General features: G+C 42.8%; 1 protein-coding gene across 1 annotated transcript; it reads right to left on the bottom strand.

Moving 5' to 3' along the window:
- Positions 1-4,962: 4,962 nt before the first annotated feature.
- LOC130524852 (vesicle-associated membrane protein-associated protein B/C-like) lies at positions 4,963-17,323 on the bottom strand. Its single transcript, XM_057031321.1, has 6 exons — positions 17,044-17,323; positions 13,445-13,597; positions 11,387-11,490; positions 10,317-10,397; positions 8,206-8,385; positions 4,963-7,335 (listed from the first exon to the last, which is right to left on the bottom strand). The coding sequence occupies exons 1-6, from the start codon at positions 17,099-17,101 to the stop codon at positions 7,180-7,182; spliced, it is 732 nt and encodes a 243-aa protein (XP_056887301.1). The 5' UTR covers positions 17,102-17,323; the 3' UTR covers positions 4,963-7,179.
- Positions 17,324-17,381: the final 58 nt, after the last annotated feature.

The following is a 17,381-nucleotide window of genomic DNA, read 5'->3' as shown; positions in this document are numbered from 1 at the left end:
GCAACATGTTGTTCCTATTAGCTCCTACGAGAACAGCGATGGCAGCTGCTGGGCTTGTGAGGTCAGCCTCTTCCATGCTTGGATGGAGAATATAGGTCTTTGCCCCCCCTCCCGCACCCCAAACACCCTCAATGCCAAAAGACAATGGCTTCATATTTACACGAAGAAGACCATGCGGATGAATCTGGGCAGGCAAGTCTGGGCGCTTGGGTGACCCCCCAGCTTTGTTTGTCTGCCTACATTGAAAGCATAAGTGGCAATAACGAGCGACGGGGGAGGGTTGGGGTTGGGGTTGGGGGGGTTCACAGTCTGTTTGTGGTTTCACTAGTGTTGCCATAAAGAAGAGAGACAGTCAAGGAGGAGGGGACTGCAGGGCCAAACTGTTAGCAATCAATCATGTTGAATGTATCCGCTCAACAATTGGAAGGGGGGGGGGGGGGGGGGGGGTGATTCAATGCAGATCTTTTAGAGTAAAAGAACATATAATTGCATTCTGGATGGGTATGTGCGTGTTTAGAGCGATTAAAGAGTCTAATCCTCTGAGTCAGTGGGGGGAATAAAAGACCGAAGAACCCCCCCAAAAATTGAACTCGTCCCCGCAGAGAGATCTGCGATCGGATCGAGCTGCCTGGGTTTTCCAACATAAAAACTGCTGTTTCTTTTGCCGCTGCTGTGAATGATGTAGCTGTCCCTTTCTGTTCATCTGTGCCAGGACGTGACACCATGTGAATGTGTCAGCAAGGAAAGAAGACATATTTATTTTATTTATCAAATAATGGCTAATTAGGTTATATTAGGGTCTATAAACAGTGTAAAATTTGTGTAATTATGATATATTCTAAGTTACAGGTAGCTGTTGCATTGTATTTTCTCATCAGTTATGAAAGTGTTTCACAGATTTGGATGAATAAAACCATAATGCATCTTTGGTTCAGCCTTCCAAAAACAAGCAATGGTGTTTAGAAAGTATCTACTAAATAACAGTGACACAAAAACAGCAAAACCACTGAATCATGTTTAAACAGAAAATATGTGGAGGTTCTTCTGTGCAGTCTTCCTATAAATGACCCTGCTTCTTCAGAAAGAATGTTCCTATATACTTGAGAAAAGAAAAAAAAGGAAAACAAAACAGGGCTGACGGAGTTTCCTTTCAGCTTAACCAAGTTTCCAAACCACAAACCAGTCGGTGGTTTGGTCTGACAAATGTTCTGGTAAAATAAATACACAGAACCGCCTTTGGACAGACACTCGAGTACAGCAGAGGTCCCATCCCGCTCCACAGCAGTTAATCAGCTCTTTCTTTCTCCCTAACACACACACACACACCACACACACACACACACACACACACACACCACACACACACACACCACACACACACACGCATGCATGCACGCATCGATGACCTCACTATAGTAACTATAGTAATCCCACTATTCCTGGCCGAATGTGAATTGAAGATCCTCAAAAGTTAAGAAGGCTGATTCTTTAAAAAAAAAAAAAGCCATCTTTGCTCTGAGACCAATAAACATGATGTGTTTGGCTGTTTAGCTCTGACTGTCCTGCTGGATCTTAACCTGTTTTCTGCAGGTTAAAGAGGCATTCACGGCACACAAGTAACAAGCCGTCTCCTAATGATTTATAAAGTATGGGGTTCTATAAAGAAGTTTTTAAATTTCCTACGAACTGATCAAAAGTTTACTTTTCCGAACGGTTTGGTCTGCGAATTAAGCGAACCACCGTGATTGACGTCTGAGCTCGATGTGACTGGAGAGCTCCACTGCCTGTTTGCAAATGTGCGGATTCGTGGACTAAATTCCACAATTCCAATCCAAGGTAATTTGACTTTCTAGACAGTGACAGGAAGTAGTCATGTGTCACCCTAACCTCCATTTTCCTTGCTTTTTCTCATAAAGCAAGATTAAAATGCTTGAATGGAAGGACGGGAACCTGTAGAATAAATATAGTGGTCTTAAAAAAGGGCAAGATGTTGCTTTGACAGGTGGTGTCTGTTCCAGGTGTACTTGTTTAAAATGTCTGTTTGAAACCAATATGAGTAAATGGGATTGTCTCTCCTCGCCACACACACAAAAGTGGAGAAAAACGTGACTGACGGACAGTAATGTGGCTAATTCTTGATGAGTTAAAGGGTTTTTTGTTGCCTTTGGGACTCAGTTTGACAGTGTACTCCTCAAGGGTTATCTGGCAGTTTTGGTGGTTTGTTAAATCAGGTCAGGTTTCGGCTAAAATCACAGAAATTATCAAAAAGGTTTTTCCTGGAGGGATCTGCCGTCGCCCTGGTTCTTCCAAACTGCATCCCTTGCCTCCAGTTCTTCTGCATCCAAATTCCCTGGCAGGCTGGGATGGCCCAGGACCCTTATAAGGATCTCTTTTACGGAGAAAATTTGCATGAAATTCGGTTTATTTTTATGCCAAACAAATACGCTAGCTGGAGTATTTTGTTCCATTTTGGTACTGTCGTCAAGGAAAGTAAATGAAAAGTATACAAACATGCCAAATATGTAAAAATCAATTGCGGGAGATGGATATATTCCTCAGTGTCTGCTTTTAACAAGTGTAAAAGAATACTCCCGGCATTGCCAGCGGCAATTACCGAGCCCAACTAATACCAAGAATGTGCACAGTGTGTCAGGCTGGTGCAGTTCATTGTTTTATAAAGGCCAAAGTGAAGGCAGACGCCGGGTTTATTGTGCAGATCTCACTCAATTAGTGAGGAAAGAGAAGCCAAACGGAATGCTCAGAGATTTATCCCAAGCCGTGGACACAGTCCAGACGGAGTGTCACGGATCAATATCTGAGATGTGATTGGGCAACGTCAAAAATAAGAACCACATGCACGCAGCCACCATGAGGTCATCGTCGCCGCCTCGCTGCTTTGAATTGTGCGCCTTCAGCAGTTTTCCACAGCGTTTTTTAAAAAAAATGATGTTTAACCATTCCTTGATCTCCACATCCCATATGCATGCCTGAAAAGCAGATCATATTGTTGCAAAAGGTCCTCCTTGATCACGTTAGTTCGGAAAAGAGGCGCAACCTTCTCGCTGCTTTTGCGTTTTGCTTGGTATTTGCTGTCAATTCAACTCATGGTGGGTTACGATGACATTGTCCCTTAAGAGAAACCCAGAGCCTGGCCTCCAACAAGCAACAGTGGTGCTGAAAACCTGTTTAACAGGAAGAAACCTTGAGCAGGACCAGGCTCATTCAGGGGGAACCTCCTGTTGATGGCAGGCTGGGTAAAGGAGAAGGAGAAGGGGAGATAAGGCAGTGGGAAGGACAGGATACACACATATTAACTCAGAAGAACATATACTTTATTGATCCCATAAGGGGAAATTCAATCTTTACTTTGTTTTTTAATTACAAACACATGAAGCTTTGAACACACACACACACACACACACACACACACACACACAAACACATTGAGGGAGACGTGACTGAGAGTTAGTAGGCTGCCCCGGGTTCGGTACCTTGCTTAAGGGTACCTGGGCAATGGTCTGAAGGCACTTCTCATGCTACCAGAACACTTTCCAATTGTTTCTATGCAACCAGGGCTTGAACTACGAACCCTCCACCTCTCAGCGCCGCCCCCTGCAAATACGGTAATTATACAGAGGATGCAAAGCTCAAACTGAGTTGGTCGGCCAGGACCTGCGCAGGTGTCGGAGGCTTAAATCAGAGCCTCGGCAGTATCACTTACGCAAGAAGAGGAAAATATCGCGGCTCCCGTTCAATAGTCTGAGGTCTATGGTTTATGGAGACTCCAGCGTGCCAACTTTGCATGAGAGGATCCCCGGATCGCATTTTTAAGCTGCTGCCCCAAAGCCAGAAGGTTCAGGAGAACTTTTAGTTGTAATCCAGGAGTGAGCTAAAGGTGGATCAAGTAACTGCTGGAATTTCCAGGCACTACTGCAGCCACCTCACACAGGTTGGACAGATTTCAGAAGACTTCGGCAACATCAGGACAAGTGGTCATGGAGGAAGAGGAAGCCTATGAGATTGGCACAGGTAGGGGACAGCAAGTCTAACTGAAGTTGGATGTAGAATCCACCAATCAGGCACATTTTACAGCATCCAAGAGGCTGTGAGTGAGATGGCTGCACCTCAGGAAGACAGTATGGGCATCAAAATGCTGTGAAGACATGCTTTATGTCTATGAAGGCTGTCATTTAAATTTCTCTTAACAGTCCAATTGCCTCCTCCTTAGGCAATTGGACACTGAAGATGCATTTTGAGTTTTTTTTAGGAAACTAGCAGACTGAGAATCAGTGAAAATTGCAGTTACGTGATGTTCCACTATCCTAAAGCTTATAAAAGCCCCTCTGAGTTCTTTTTGTTCAGTTCAGTTTGATTTTCAGATCCCCTACACGTGAACTAAAATTGTTGTTTTGTCTGTAAACTAATAAAGTTTTTCACAATTAAAAGGGCCAGGCAGCGACTTGTCATAGATATCATACATCAACAAATGTCAGTAGATAATAAATTTTAAAGGAAATTGCTGAAGAACCTCTACTGTTCTAGCAGTTCCAGTTGCAGTCATATTAAATGGACTCACTACAGCTGAGCATTTTACACACATAAACATCTGAACATGTCTGAAGACAACGCAGCTCTCTTTACACCTGAGCATTATTTTTTTTAACTGTCTATCAGGAATGACGCGTGGAAAGGAATTATTCTTGTAACCAGAGGTTTGCCGATTGCCCTCGGTGCATCCGAGCAAGGCACCAAATCTCCAGAAAGCCCTGCTCCTGGCTTGTGTGTATGTTTACTTCTGGTGTGTATAAAGGAGTTGGTTTGATGCTGAGGTTAAATTCCCTCTAACACTAATGCGTGCGCATGTGTGTTCAAATATAACTAATTCCAAAGAAAAATTAAACACAAAATAATTATGTTTCACATGATTTCACTGTGCCGATGGCAGAAAATGACTACACACACTTTGGTCCGGGCTTTAGTCATTAAATTTATTTAAGATGCTACATAGTCCAACCAGATTGTAATGGTTTTATACACCAGATAGAATACTTGACTAGGTTCATTAATAATCTTGGATAGACTTATTTATTTATATACATTAAAAAAACAAAAACAGATTACTGACTTCTTACATCGATCAGGGAGAAGGTCAGAAAGTCGCAGAGCACGTGAGCGAGTGGTGTGTTTTACAGGCGTGCCTGGGTCCGGATATTCAAACAGAATCATTGCTGCTGGGGCCCACGTGGACTGCAACAACCGATTCCTTTTTCTAATCACAAAACAGTATTCAGGTACCGTTTTTAGAAGAAAAAGAAATGCTGAGAAATTCCAAGCAGGATGTATCCAACAATAATCATTTCTGCGAGAGTCCCGTAGCCCAGGTCTGTTCCACAATCGCCAGATCTGCTGCGGCCTCCCTCTGAGCATCAAGTCATCTTCAACTGGAGGACTTAGGATATCGTGGAAACGCGAGTTTCACGTGGTGGAAGTATGGTGTTGTCTTATTTTCTCTGATTTAATTTTTTTTTTTTTTAAAAGTGCCGCTGTCTCACCAAATTCTGCCAACATGAATGGGGAGGGGGGGTTAAAAAAAAAAATCACTCCAAACTCGGTCGTGTTGCTGCAGGAAGATCTGAAAACGATTAAGGTGATACAAAATTTCAAAGGCAAAGCTCTAAACACAGGTCCACGACCACCAGGAGTGGGAGAAATTTAAACTGGCGCAAGAGAGAACACCAAATATCAACAACTGTATGGCTCCATAGCAAATGAGGAGAAGACTTCTGCTGGGACACTGTCATTGGCGTCCAGATGGGACTAAATGCTGTTAAGGAAACATATAACCAGTCAGTTTCAGCACATTGCTAGTCTCTCACTACAGGACAGCTCTGTCTGTGCCCTTGTATATATACCATATATGTTAACATTTTCTTGTGTGTGTATATATATATATATATTATTTATTTTTTACCTCCATATTGGCCTGAGAATAACTTGCCCAAACAGGTCACAAGGCGAGACTCTCTTCTGTCATTTTACAGAAATGATAAAATCCTGTCACTCCGGACCTCATTTCTGGCAGCTGTGATATTTATTAATGATTACACACAGAAAAGAAATTTTTAAAATAAAAATAAACAGCTTAAAATAATCAAAAAACACAAACACAGAAAGAAGGGGGAAAAAAATAATCTAAAAATGTATTTGTGCAAAGCTACAGCCAAATGACACATCATTATCACAATTATAAAAGCAATTAAATTAAGATTAAGTCAGATGCAACACTGTGAATGCATGCAATCAAACATCCCCCTCCCTGACAACTTAGGGATGGGACGCCGCGTGTCAGGTGATGGGACGGGAGTCGAGGCAAAGTGAAAATAAAATGCAAACAAAATGCCTATTATATAGTGTTTCATACACAGATCAAGGTGGCTTTACAATCAAAGGCGAGCTGTTGATTTGTTTCTTTCTAACAAAGTCAGTGGCTGGACAAGTCACTCCGATAGCCCTGCGTGTGACCCCCCCCCCACTCCACCTGTGTGGATCAGCTCTCTCTGTTTAGTTCCCGTCCTCTGATGAGGTGTTGCTGCGGGGACCCTCTGAATACATGTGTACAGTATTAGTGGTGGTGGTCGTCAGGGAGATCGCATGTACAGACAGTCGCACACACGCAGGCCTCGTTTAGAAAAAAAAAACAAAAACAAAAAAGACACGTTACACGAAATTAACTTCTGCACAAATGCACTCACCAACAATCGCACCAACATGGCCGGTGTTATAAAATCCATTGGTTTTAATCACGAGCATTAAATCATGTTTCCATAACCATAACCCCCCCCCCTCCAAAACCTTATTTCTACTTGTATACATGGAACTTTGGAAGAAGGTCCCAAATGATTATGTGATGATTACAAAGAGGCAAGACCTGTAACAGTAGATTTGTTCGTAAGACGTTTGATCCTTTTTACATTTTTTTGCTCAAACATTATCTTTTGATTTTTTTTTAAAATGGTTTTTCTAAACAGACAGTAAATGAGACTGAATCAAGACTAGTACCACCACCACCCCCCCACTGCTCAGTGGATATGGCATATTCTGATCCGAAATCCCAGATGCTGCACTCATTGATTTCATCCTCTGAAAAGCATGCTGTGGCCGACCATACCGCGCTTCCATCTACAAGACCAACTTGCCCACGATGGCGCCCACCACAAAGAAGAGCACGATCAGGGCCACCGCACGGGCACTCAACCCCTCCTCTTTCTTGATTCCGACAGAGGAGTGCTGGGATGACATCATGTTGCTCTTCCTCATTCGCAGCCCGTCGTCCTCCTACAGCAGGACGAAGACGGCCGTTATTAAGGTGGGGACAAAGGCAACTTTTAAAAAATCTAGAGGCAAACGCGTGTGGTTGCAGGTGATGACGTTGAAAGTAAAAGAAAAAGAATCAGGTTATCAGTTTGTGAGGAAGAAGTAACTATTCATGTACTAGCTGAAAGAAATGTGATCTGCTTCGATCTTCATCTGGCCTAATCCCTATTGGACAGCGGAAAGCTCCAAGCTTTAACACACTTCATTTCCCAGCAGCGGGAGGAAGGGGGGTTAAATCTCTGCCGTAAGAGCAGCCAACAGTCATTCCGCCCCTGGCAAGTGCTGAAAGGCGAGGTAGTGGTGGTGGTGGCTGAGCGATGGACAACTTTCTTGAACCCTGTGTGGTTTTTCTTTGCGTGTGAATGGCGTCCAGCCAAAGTGGAACGGCCTTCATTTGAAAAGTAATTTCGCCGATCGCGGTGATTGATTGTCGGCTCAGAGATGTGCAAAGGTCTGCCTTTGTTTGAAACCGCTGAGGGATCGCTGATGGGAAATAGGTGGTCGCAATTAGAGCAAACCTCAACTTTGAGTTCCTCTCCAAATACAGCCAAGGGTGGAGGAAGCTGCAATTACTTTTCTACACACATTCATTACAATAAATTCTGCTTGGAGTCATTTCTGTGTTGAAATAATTATGTACATGTTTGCAATCAAATAACTAGTTAAGAGCAAATGAAAATTGTAAAATTGCACAAGACGCGCATGAGATACCGTACTCATGAAGGATGTGGTTAGAGTGACCTTTGACCCAACCAGTTTCTCAGAACCTGTTCTTAACAGACTGTGATTGACAAAGTCAAAAAGCTAAATACGACGATTCATCCTACTCACTCTGATTTGTTTATTTTCTTCTCGTAGCCTCTGAGCCTCCATCTGCAGCCTCTTACACTCCTCCATGATCTTCTTCACCTCGCCGTCATCGAGCGTGGAGCTCATTAGCTTTGTAGGCAGTGCAGAGGTATCCGACTTGAGCAAACTAGATGACATCATCTTGTTGGACTCCATGTCATGCTGAAAGAGTTATATGGTGACAAGTTATAAGACAGTATGTTTGCTTTTGTAGCGCCGGTGTTTCCATGGTGATTTTAACCATGAACTTGGCTGGCATGTGCAGTTTAATCTTAGTATTGTGGAGAATTTTTCTTTTTTTATGTATCTTTGGGTTGGGTAGGTTGTTGTCAAGTATTTGAGTTTCATCTGGTTTAAAGTGTCATGACGGAGAGTTAAGCTAAACTTTTTGCACTTTTGGATTTTTTTTAATGGCCAAACTGTAATCTACAGCACACATAAATGAGCCAATTAATGCTATTTCAGAAAAGTGCACTATCTGCATGTCCCCCCCCCGATCAACGTGCCTTCCCTCACCACAAAACAAAATTGCGTGAGTGGCAGTGAGCAGCTGAAAGGGTTGAACAGCCCTTCAAACTGGATCAAACATCAACGTTTTAAATTCCTTGAGCGATTTATACTAAATTCATGTGCTGTGAAAGAATTGTCCAGATGGATAAAATAATAACAGTCAAGTTCCCGAGACTGTGCACGTAACCTCGCCTCATCTTCATGATCAACTCCACCCTTGCTTATAGAAAATACCCTCATATTGCTTACTGGAGCCAGCACATGAATGCCTTGTTATATACAAAACTTGCATCCAAATATCCCAGCGGTACAAAGACGCCCTGCAAATTTGTGGTCTGACACAATTCCATCAGCGAACAGAGCGAAACCCCTCTGTGACAGCTCGTCTCAGAGCAGTGCGTGCAGATGTAGTCATCGAAGGGACATAAAATTCCAAATGACTGGAGCCTGACTTTGTTTATGGCGGTCCCAGATGTGCTTTGTCTGCATGGGCGTTTGGGGGAGATGATTTGTATCATGATGTCGGAATCAAAGGTTTCCCAGAAGAAGATTGCATCGTAGTGAGATGTCCAAGGTTATCTACATTGAGGTTGCGTAATAAAGTGGGTTTACTGGTGCATCAGAACGGCCTATATGCACGCACAATCTCTATCACCCTAGGGGGTCCTTTCATTAGCGGATTAAGCTGATTTCTATCAGCACCGTCTGAAAAGGATTATCGCTGGGACTCATGTATAACTGTCAATAAGTGCATTAACTGATAACAAAGCCAGAAGATCATATCGTGAACATCCTGTCAACAGCTGGGTGGAGTCTGGCAAGAATCAACGGTTGCAAACAGACTGAATCGGGAAAAAAATGTCCATTTGAAAGACTGTTGAAGAGTAAGAAGAAAAGGAGGGAGAGGAGGGTCATACAGTATATACAGACACATCAATGACCGAAACTGAAGAGCAGAGAACAGAGGGTGATGGGCTGCGGTAATAAGGGACCTGTCAGTAACCACACACAGACCAGGTGGATGTGAAACCGACACTGTGCACAGCACGACTGGCTCACTGGCTGCTGACGGCCCATGTGAAGAGTAACAGAATGGAAAAACTGGATCATCTGCAATTGCTCCAGCCACAGTGATGTTGAACAGCGCGCTTCCACATTTCAATTTGGTCATATGGCGGTAACTGAAGTACACAAGAAAAATGTACTTGTTTGAACACAGTGGCTATGATATTTCACTGGGTTCTGAAATAAAGTCATCTGCCTCATGAGGCGTGACAAAGGCACAGTCAGTATCTCAATTAAATAAGGACGTTCACGTAACTAGTATTCAGCATATTTGGCGACATCTTGTGGCAAGAATATAGATTAACTGTCATCAACTTCCTGGGGTTTTGAAGACTCAAAGGTGGCTGCCACTGAAGAAGGAAAATTATTTTACTTTCTGGTATTTGTGCGTTCTTTAGTGCATGTGAAATGGAAGCTGGTGGATCAGCGCTGCAGCACTGTCGTCAATATTTACACAAGTATCTCGGTCTTAAGTGGACAAAAATGTGAAATGGTGACACCGTGAGGAGAAGTCTTACCATTTTTTCATTCTCTACTGGCATCTCGAAAACACATCTCAGCTTAGAGTCCATCAGCTCTTCTGGCTTGGCCTCCTTCCACTGAGGAAACCAACAAAAACAGTCGTCGCTATTAATAAACGATTTATTTAATCACGTCAAGATCTGTGAAAGGCGTTACAAGCAAATCAATGAAAGCAAAGGCAAAGTTGTTCTCAGGTGTGTAAGAAGAGGAGCAACAATAAAGCAATCATCCAGAAGCGCTAATCATGATCAAATATGCTCTTCTATTTCTAAATTCTGCCTTTTAGGGTAGCGCTTCACTGTTTGGATGTAGATCATGTAGCAGCCTGACGTTTAGGAAACAGCTACTACATTCGTTCCCACGGTTGGCAGCAGAATCTCTGCAACTGCAAACTCGCAGATGCAGCACATCTGGAACTGTGAGCAGAATGTTACACCCAGGTCGTTTTATTAGATATCCAGGATTATTGTTGGACTGTTACTGGGGAAATCTGCGCCACAGTTTGTGAATCCTATTTAAAACAACAGTGGAGATAAATTTACCAGTAGGAAGAATAGCTTTTTCTGTTTTGTGCTCCTTATGACCTCAGCTCCAAAGGTCTCTCTTCTAAATGTGGGTTTGTTCTGGCTCCATCCCAGCACGGTCTTTTTAGTAACATTTTCTCTGGTTATGTTTCCAGAATGCTACTTTGAGTAAGATTTAACCACATCACAAAAATGATGATAAATTACAATGGGCCGACGTTCACAACTCGTCAGGTAGGAACAAAGTTATCACAAGATTTGGTTTCTTAACTGCTGTTTGACCAGAGAAAATATGCTTGATAATTAATGTCAGATTAGCTGTAAAACCCACAGAAACTGTCACGTTGATTTTTTTTTGACCTAATTAATTTCACAAGGTTGGAACCACTCATGAATTAAATCTTGAACTCCACACCCACACAGCCATTCCAAAATCCATTTTGTGCCAGGAAAACCCCCCAAAAACCAATTCCTTTGGACACGCTTTGCTTCCAAAAACGTACTGGTGGTGAAAGATGATTTTAAGAAGGTTAAATCCTTACCACGCCCTCCATGTCGGTCATTTCAGGAGGCGCTAACAAGGACTGGACCATAAACTTGTGTTTGCTCTTTTCGTTGGGATCGTAGTCAAAAGGCTGCAGCATAACTGAAAGACAAAGACACATGGACGCATAGGGAAACATTTTCAGGAGGTTCCCATTTGTTCGCTGTGGATATAAACGGGGGAAACTGTTGTTCAGTAATAGGACAAAGGAAGTAATCTAGGAAAAAGTGAGCCAATGGCTGATTGTGATGCAGATATGAGTCGTGTTATAATTTAACTAAAAGAAAATGTGAGAAATGATGCTGACAAGTTTCACTCTTGGTGACCAAGTGGTCCCCCCTCCAACTTCAATGTTCTCTCTAAAACAATAGGCATTAGATGGAGCGCTTTGTGGAGACTTTGTGAGATGCGGGTCCAAGAAATTCTCCCATATACCACATGTGCATTGATGAATACCAGTGACGGTAATGTCTCAGCAACTTTTCATGACCCTGTCTTTCTCTGTTGACTCTGTAGATTAAAGAGGAACTAGTGAGTGTCAACTCTTCCATGCTGTCCACTTGCCACTGCTGCAAGAGAAAAAAAGCGATAGAAAAGATTGATTTCTAACTTCAGCTTAGCATGAAACATGGACAAATCCCCAAACTCCCCAGGGGGTGATATTTCTCACAGCTTTTATTCTTCTCTATTTCTTTCTAACACTACGTTTTGCTCTAACAGAAAGCAGATGTGGGGCTGCGATACTTTCACCTATCGCCACATCAGTCGGTGTTATTTGATACCGTTCCAATGACTGAGAGGCTATTTCATAATTGAACAATGCTTCAACATGATCAAGGGCATCTTGACATCACAATCAACTGTGTCTAACAATGATTGCACGCTTCTTTAGCTTTTACTAGAAACAAATGACCTCCTAATTTCAAAGCCGGCCTGACAATCAGGATGGTTTTCATATGACACATGCCAATTTTCCCCAGAGTAGAAAACCCCAAAGATGAGGTGCGCCATTACAGCAATCATGGCAATTCAATATTGCAAACCAGAACCAGACGGCATGAAAAGACTAGGAACGTCCTATTTGAGTCAGACCCAATTTGCTCAGCCATCTACCACAGGTCCAAGGGGACAGTACTGAAACGAGGCATGAGGAAAGTATAAAGGTAACGGCAGCAAATAGAAAAAGAGGTTCGGAGTTCAAGCGTGGGATGGGAATTAACCTTCCCGATGACCTGCAAAGTGTAGCAAAAAAGATCTTTAACATTTTTCTGCACTCATACATACTTCAGCAAAAGCCAGTGCTGCTTTGATTTAGCATTTGGACTTTCCTCACTAAGAAATCTCAGAAATTCACAGAGGCTAATTGTAGTTAATGGGCTCAAGCCGGATGGAAATCACCTGCCTGCTTCTTCGTGATGAATGAGACCACGAGTGGGATGAAGGAAGAAGGAGGCAATTACACTTTCCTTTCCTGTTACCAATTAATTACGTCCTGTGAGACAAGATGCTTAAAAGCCCACCATTTACACTGAAGTTGTTAAAGAACTCCACCCATGGTACATTTTCCTCTTTATGTCATTATCAAGCCCTGAAGAATAGTGACTACTGTAGGGCAGGAACCAATGACTTTTCCCTTTCAAGGCTTTCAGTAATAAAGCCCCAAATATGTGACCGATGCACTGCATCTCATTTTCCAGTTTCACCCTAACAACCTAGACAACAACAAACAACATACTGTAAAATCTGCCACATTGACCATTTCTCTGTGGAAAGAGAGCCCAGTTAGTGCAGTCGAGACCCAGGCCTTGTGGGAAAATTCCCTACAATGTACATAAAAAGGCTAATCCCATTATACTTAATCTTATACACATCAGACTGTGACCTCACGGACCAATCTAGTACACAGAATCCACAGACATGAACTATAACCAAATAATGAGATTTAAAGCTTAAAGAGTTGTGCAAAGAGGGTTAGCGTTTAACTGTGATACGACATGAATGACAAAATATTGAAAACAAAGACACTTTGTGACAATTTGCTTCTCCACCAAGTTACCTGAGACATTGATCGAGGTGCCTGCATCGATGATTCCGCTATTTGGCCGCACACAGTAGCGGCGCGGCGCCGTTGTCTTCACCTTGAAACAAACATTTCGGTCTGTGGGATTTGAGAGCTTAAGGTTTGTGGTGACCACATCTGAAAACGGACCTGTGAGGAGAAAGAAAGGCAGAGTAGAAACTTTTGGACAGTGCCCTGAAGTGCTCCAGGAAAATGCAAAGAATAATTTTTAAAACCCTTCTTTTGACCTACAAGCTCCTCAGAGGCCTTGCTCCATCCTACCTGGAGGAGCTAGTGACACCTTACCAGCCCAATAAACCGCTCCGCTCTCAGAATGCTGGTCTACTTGTGGTTCCCAGAGTCTCTAGGAGTAGAATGGGGGGCCGAGCATTTAGCTACCAGGCCCCCTGCTATGGAACCAGCTCCCTGTCTAGGTACAGGAGGCTGACTCCATCGCTACTTTTAAGATCAGACTTAAAACCTTCCTCTTTGAAAAAGCTTATTGTTACTAATTCTGTAGTCCCAGTTACTATTATAGACAGACAAACTATCATACTTAGGGTTTTGTCTAATCATTAGGTTAACATCTTAGCTGTGCTCTTATAGGCCAAGGCTGCCGGGGTCCAGAAACATGAAACAGGCCTCTGTCACCCCACTGGGTCATGGTTTCCTCTCCTCTCCTCTCCTCTCCTCTCCTCTCCTCTCCTCTCCTCTCCTCTCCTCTCCTCTCCTAGCCCCCATCAGCAGGAGTGTCCTCCTACATGAGCCTGGCCCTGCTCAAGGTTTCTTCCTGTTAAAGGGGAGTTTTTCCTTGCCACTGTTGCTTGTTGGGAGTTAGGCCCTGGGATTCTGGAAAGCGCCTAGAAACAATTTTGATTGTAAAAGACGCTATATAAATAAAGATTGATTGATTGATCGATCGATAAAATAGGCTGCGTGAAAACTACGTTAGCAATGACGCCCAGAGGCTGCAATGTTGAACCTTTGAAAAAGTTCATATCTAAAAAAGGTAGCATCAAACGTAGCCATACAGCTGATTGTAACACCTTCTGTGGTTTTGCCAAGGAAAGTGCATCACTAATTTAGAACCCAGTCAGGGGCAGTAACAAATGAATGATGTGCCCTTTCCAGTTTAATAATTCCACTACACACTCTACACTGACATAAATAAAGAGGTTTCAGTAGAGAAGATCATTAGGTCTTATAAAATAAAACAACACATGGAACTTAATCTGTGCCCCCCCAGTGTTAAAGTCCATAATAAGCAGCTACGCAGGCCTGTATATCCAAAAAGCCTGATTATGTTTTTTGGATAATGATTATCTAGTGATGGTTTGACGTTGCTGAGCCAATAAAAATATTTTCAGAAACGCATAGTTCGTGACATCTTCACGGATGCCTGCTGACAGAGAACCCAGTCCAGCCAATTACTTTTATCCAAACAACTTGCGTTCACTTAGATCACTCGAGCCAACTAATAACAGCGAGGATATTTTGTGACCACAGCAACGAATAATTCAATCAACAATCCCACTAATATATATCAGAATTCTTGTAAAACAAGTTGGTCTTTTCCCACAATTAGTGCATATGTTCATAAAACTTCAAGCTCAAATTTCAGCTCAGAAAAAAAAAAAAAATACTCGACTGGCAGAGAAACGCTAACCAACTCACTTTGATTAAACACAGACAGGGAATTTAGAGCCCTACAAACGCATTGGCTTAACTTCTGAGAGCTTGTAGGGAAAACATATAACACACCTAAACTAAGATTTCCTGGAAGTCTGTTCAGATAGCATCCAGCTCCCAAAGACGGAACCGCACACGCCAATGAAAACAACCAGGAAAGGTTGATGATCCGGTCAAAGCATCTTTTCATGTTAGCCTTTAATCAGTGTGGGATAAAATAGGAGGACCTGGGATCTGCAAGATACTGCCTGACACAGTCCAGCCTTTGATATTCACGCAGCAGTGACACAGACTGGGTTTATTAAAATTAAAGCAAAGAAGCGTAACACACCGGCAATAACCTGTAGGATAACCTCCACACAGTACTATGCAAGACCTAAATGTAACATCAATTTAAATTGGATTGTTTATTTAAGGCGCTCCTCCCAGTGTAGGAGGATGCAGTGCAAATGATCTGAAGGCTTCACATGATCATTATATTGTATTTTCTGATGTGAAGAATCCAGAAAATCTGCCCACAGCAGATTAGAGCAATATCTTCCCAGGCCACGACCGTGATCACAACATTCAGCATCCTCGTTATTTATTCTTTTTAAGAGCCTAGTGTAACACCTTTTTCTGTGAAGTCAAAGAGATTCCATTTTTTAGCATTATAATGGTCTTTTATTTATAGCTATTTATTTTTAGGGTATGAGATTTACTACAGTTATTGAAGAGAACTACCTGTTTTTCCACACAACACTGTTTTGATAAAGTTTAAATACTACAGATTAAAACTGTGATCGAGGCTAGATTTCTGTCACGCATCCCAGTGCTTAAGATAGGATAGGAGAAAATAATGCATATTCCTTGTTAATTATTCATTGCAGCTTGCTGACAATATACTTTGGTTTATCTAATTTACAACCAACAGTTTTATCTACAACACAAAGGTGTTTCAAGCACAGAGCACTTCATTTTGTGCAGATTTATTATCCATTAACATGTGCTTATTGCTTTGTTTCATAACATGCCAACCCTGAATAAATAGACACTACATGCTGACAATTTAGTACAGTCAAATATCACATCATTCTAACCCATGGGAGTAGAAATGTCAGGGGGTTTGAAGGCATATATGCAGCAATTTGCTGCTGGCTTATGTGCAGTTTTTTTTAGGTGCATGCAACAAAACTGGGACAGAATATTTACAACGTGTTGCAAAAATATGATAGTACTCGGGGATTAGTTTATATAACATCTTCAGGCCTACAGCAACGTGATATCTTGCAGCCAAACACAGAGTCTCTAAAAAATAGATGATCAATAGAGAAGTTTAATTATCTGAGAGACTTTTACAATGAGAAGATGCGCCTACGGATTGTATTCAATAGCACGGGTCTCACCCTGTTTTTGTCCTGTCAGCTGTCAAGTTATTAAAGTTACTGTCAAGTTATGAAATGACAGCTGGGTGGCATACAGACCGAGGCAGCCAATCACAGAGCGAGCTGGTGGCAGCTAGCTACACCTGCTAAGGATGTTGCAACTTATGTGGCACTAAACTCCAAGAATTCAATGTGCAACTACACACCGCGGCTTTAGCCCGCTCCCTCATTTAAATATGATGGATTTTTTGCTAACTTAAATTGCTTTGGAGGAACGTGCTCTACCAGAAATGTCTGACAGGGCCTGGCTATTTTAGCCGGCGAAAGCTAATCCAGCTTAGCCTGCTAGCTAGCTAGGTGCTGAGGTGTCACTTGACCTGCCGTCCTTACACAACGTCCGGAATTCGTTCACATTATCAAAACGTATAGTTCGACTTCTTCCCGGTTTGGTCAACGAAACGCCGCGGTGCCCCGTTTCCCACCCTAGTGGCAGAGGTACCCCCTCCTCCTCCTCCCGTCCATTGCCGGGCCCTCCCCTCTTACCTCGGAATTTTAGTTCATGCTGAGGCTCCAAGATCAGAACCTGTTCCGGCCTGGCCATATCCCAACAGCTGGAGCTGCTTGTCGCACTGCAACCACTTTCTGTCAGCTACCCCCGTGTTAGGATATTACTGACCGCGGCAGCGTCAGCACACTTATTTTATCAGCGAATTCTCTGCAGATATCCTGTCCCGGTCGTGGAGCTCCTAACGGCTTTTATGATGCAGCAGGAAGGGACTGACAGGCAGCGTGGTGACGTCAGCGCCTCTGCATAGCCAGAGTGGAAACTCGTCGTGCCGAAATGATTTCCAAAAGTTGTAAAAAGGAGCCCCAACCTCAAT

Source organism: Takifugu flavidus, chromosome 4 (assembly GCF_003711565.1).
Source record: "Takifugu flavidus isolate HTHZ2018 chromosome 4, ASM371156v2, whole genome shotgun sequence".
Classification (NCBI taxonomy): Eukaryota; Metazoa; Chordata; class Actinopteri; order Tetraodontiformes; family Tetraodontidae; genus Takifugu; species Takifugu flavidus.
The sequence above is the reverse complement of the archived record's forward strand: the minus strand, read 5'-3'. Positions and strand labels throughout refer to the sequence as shown.

Excerpts from the sequence above, each read along its gene's own strand:
- LOC130524852 (XM_057031321.1), bottom strand. The coding sequence starts at position 17,101 with ATGGCCAGGCCGGAACAGGTTCTGATCTTGGAGCCTCAGCATGAACTA. Across the intron at positions 10,398-11,386 it reads TGACCGACATGGAGGGCGTG|TGGAAGGAGGCCAAGCCAGA; the intron begins GTAAGGATTTAA and ends TGGTTTCCTCAG. Across the intron at positions 8,386-10,316 it reads CAGTAGAGAATGAAAAAATG|CATGACATGGAGTCCAACAA; the intron begins GTAAGACTTCTC and ends TAACTCTTTCAG.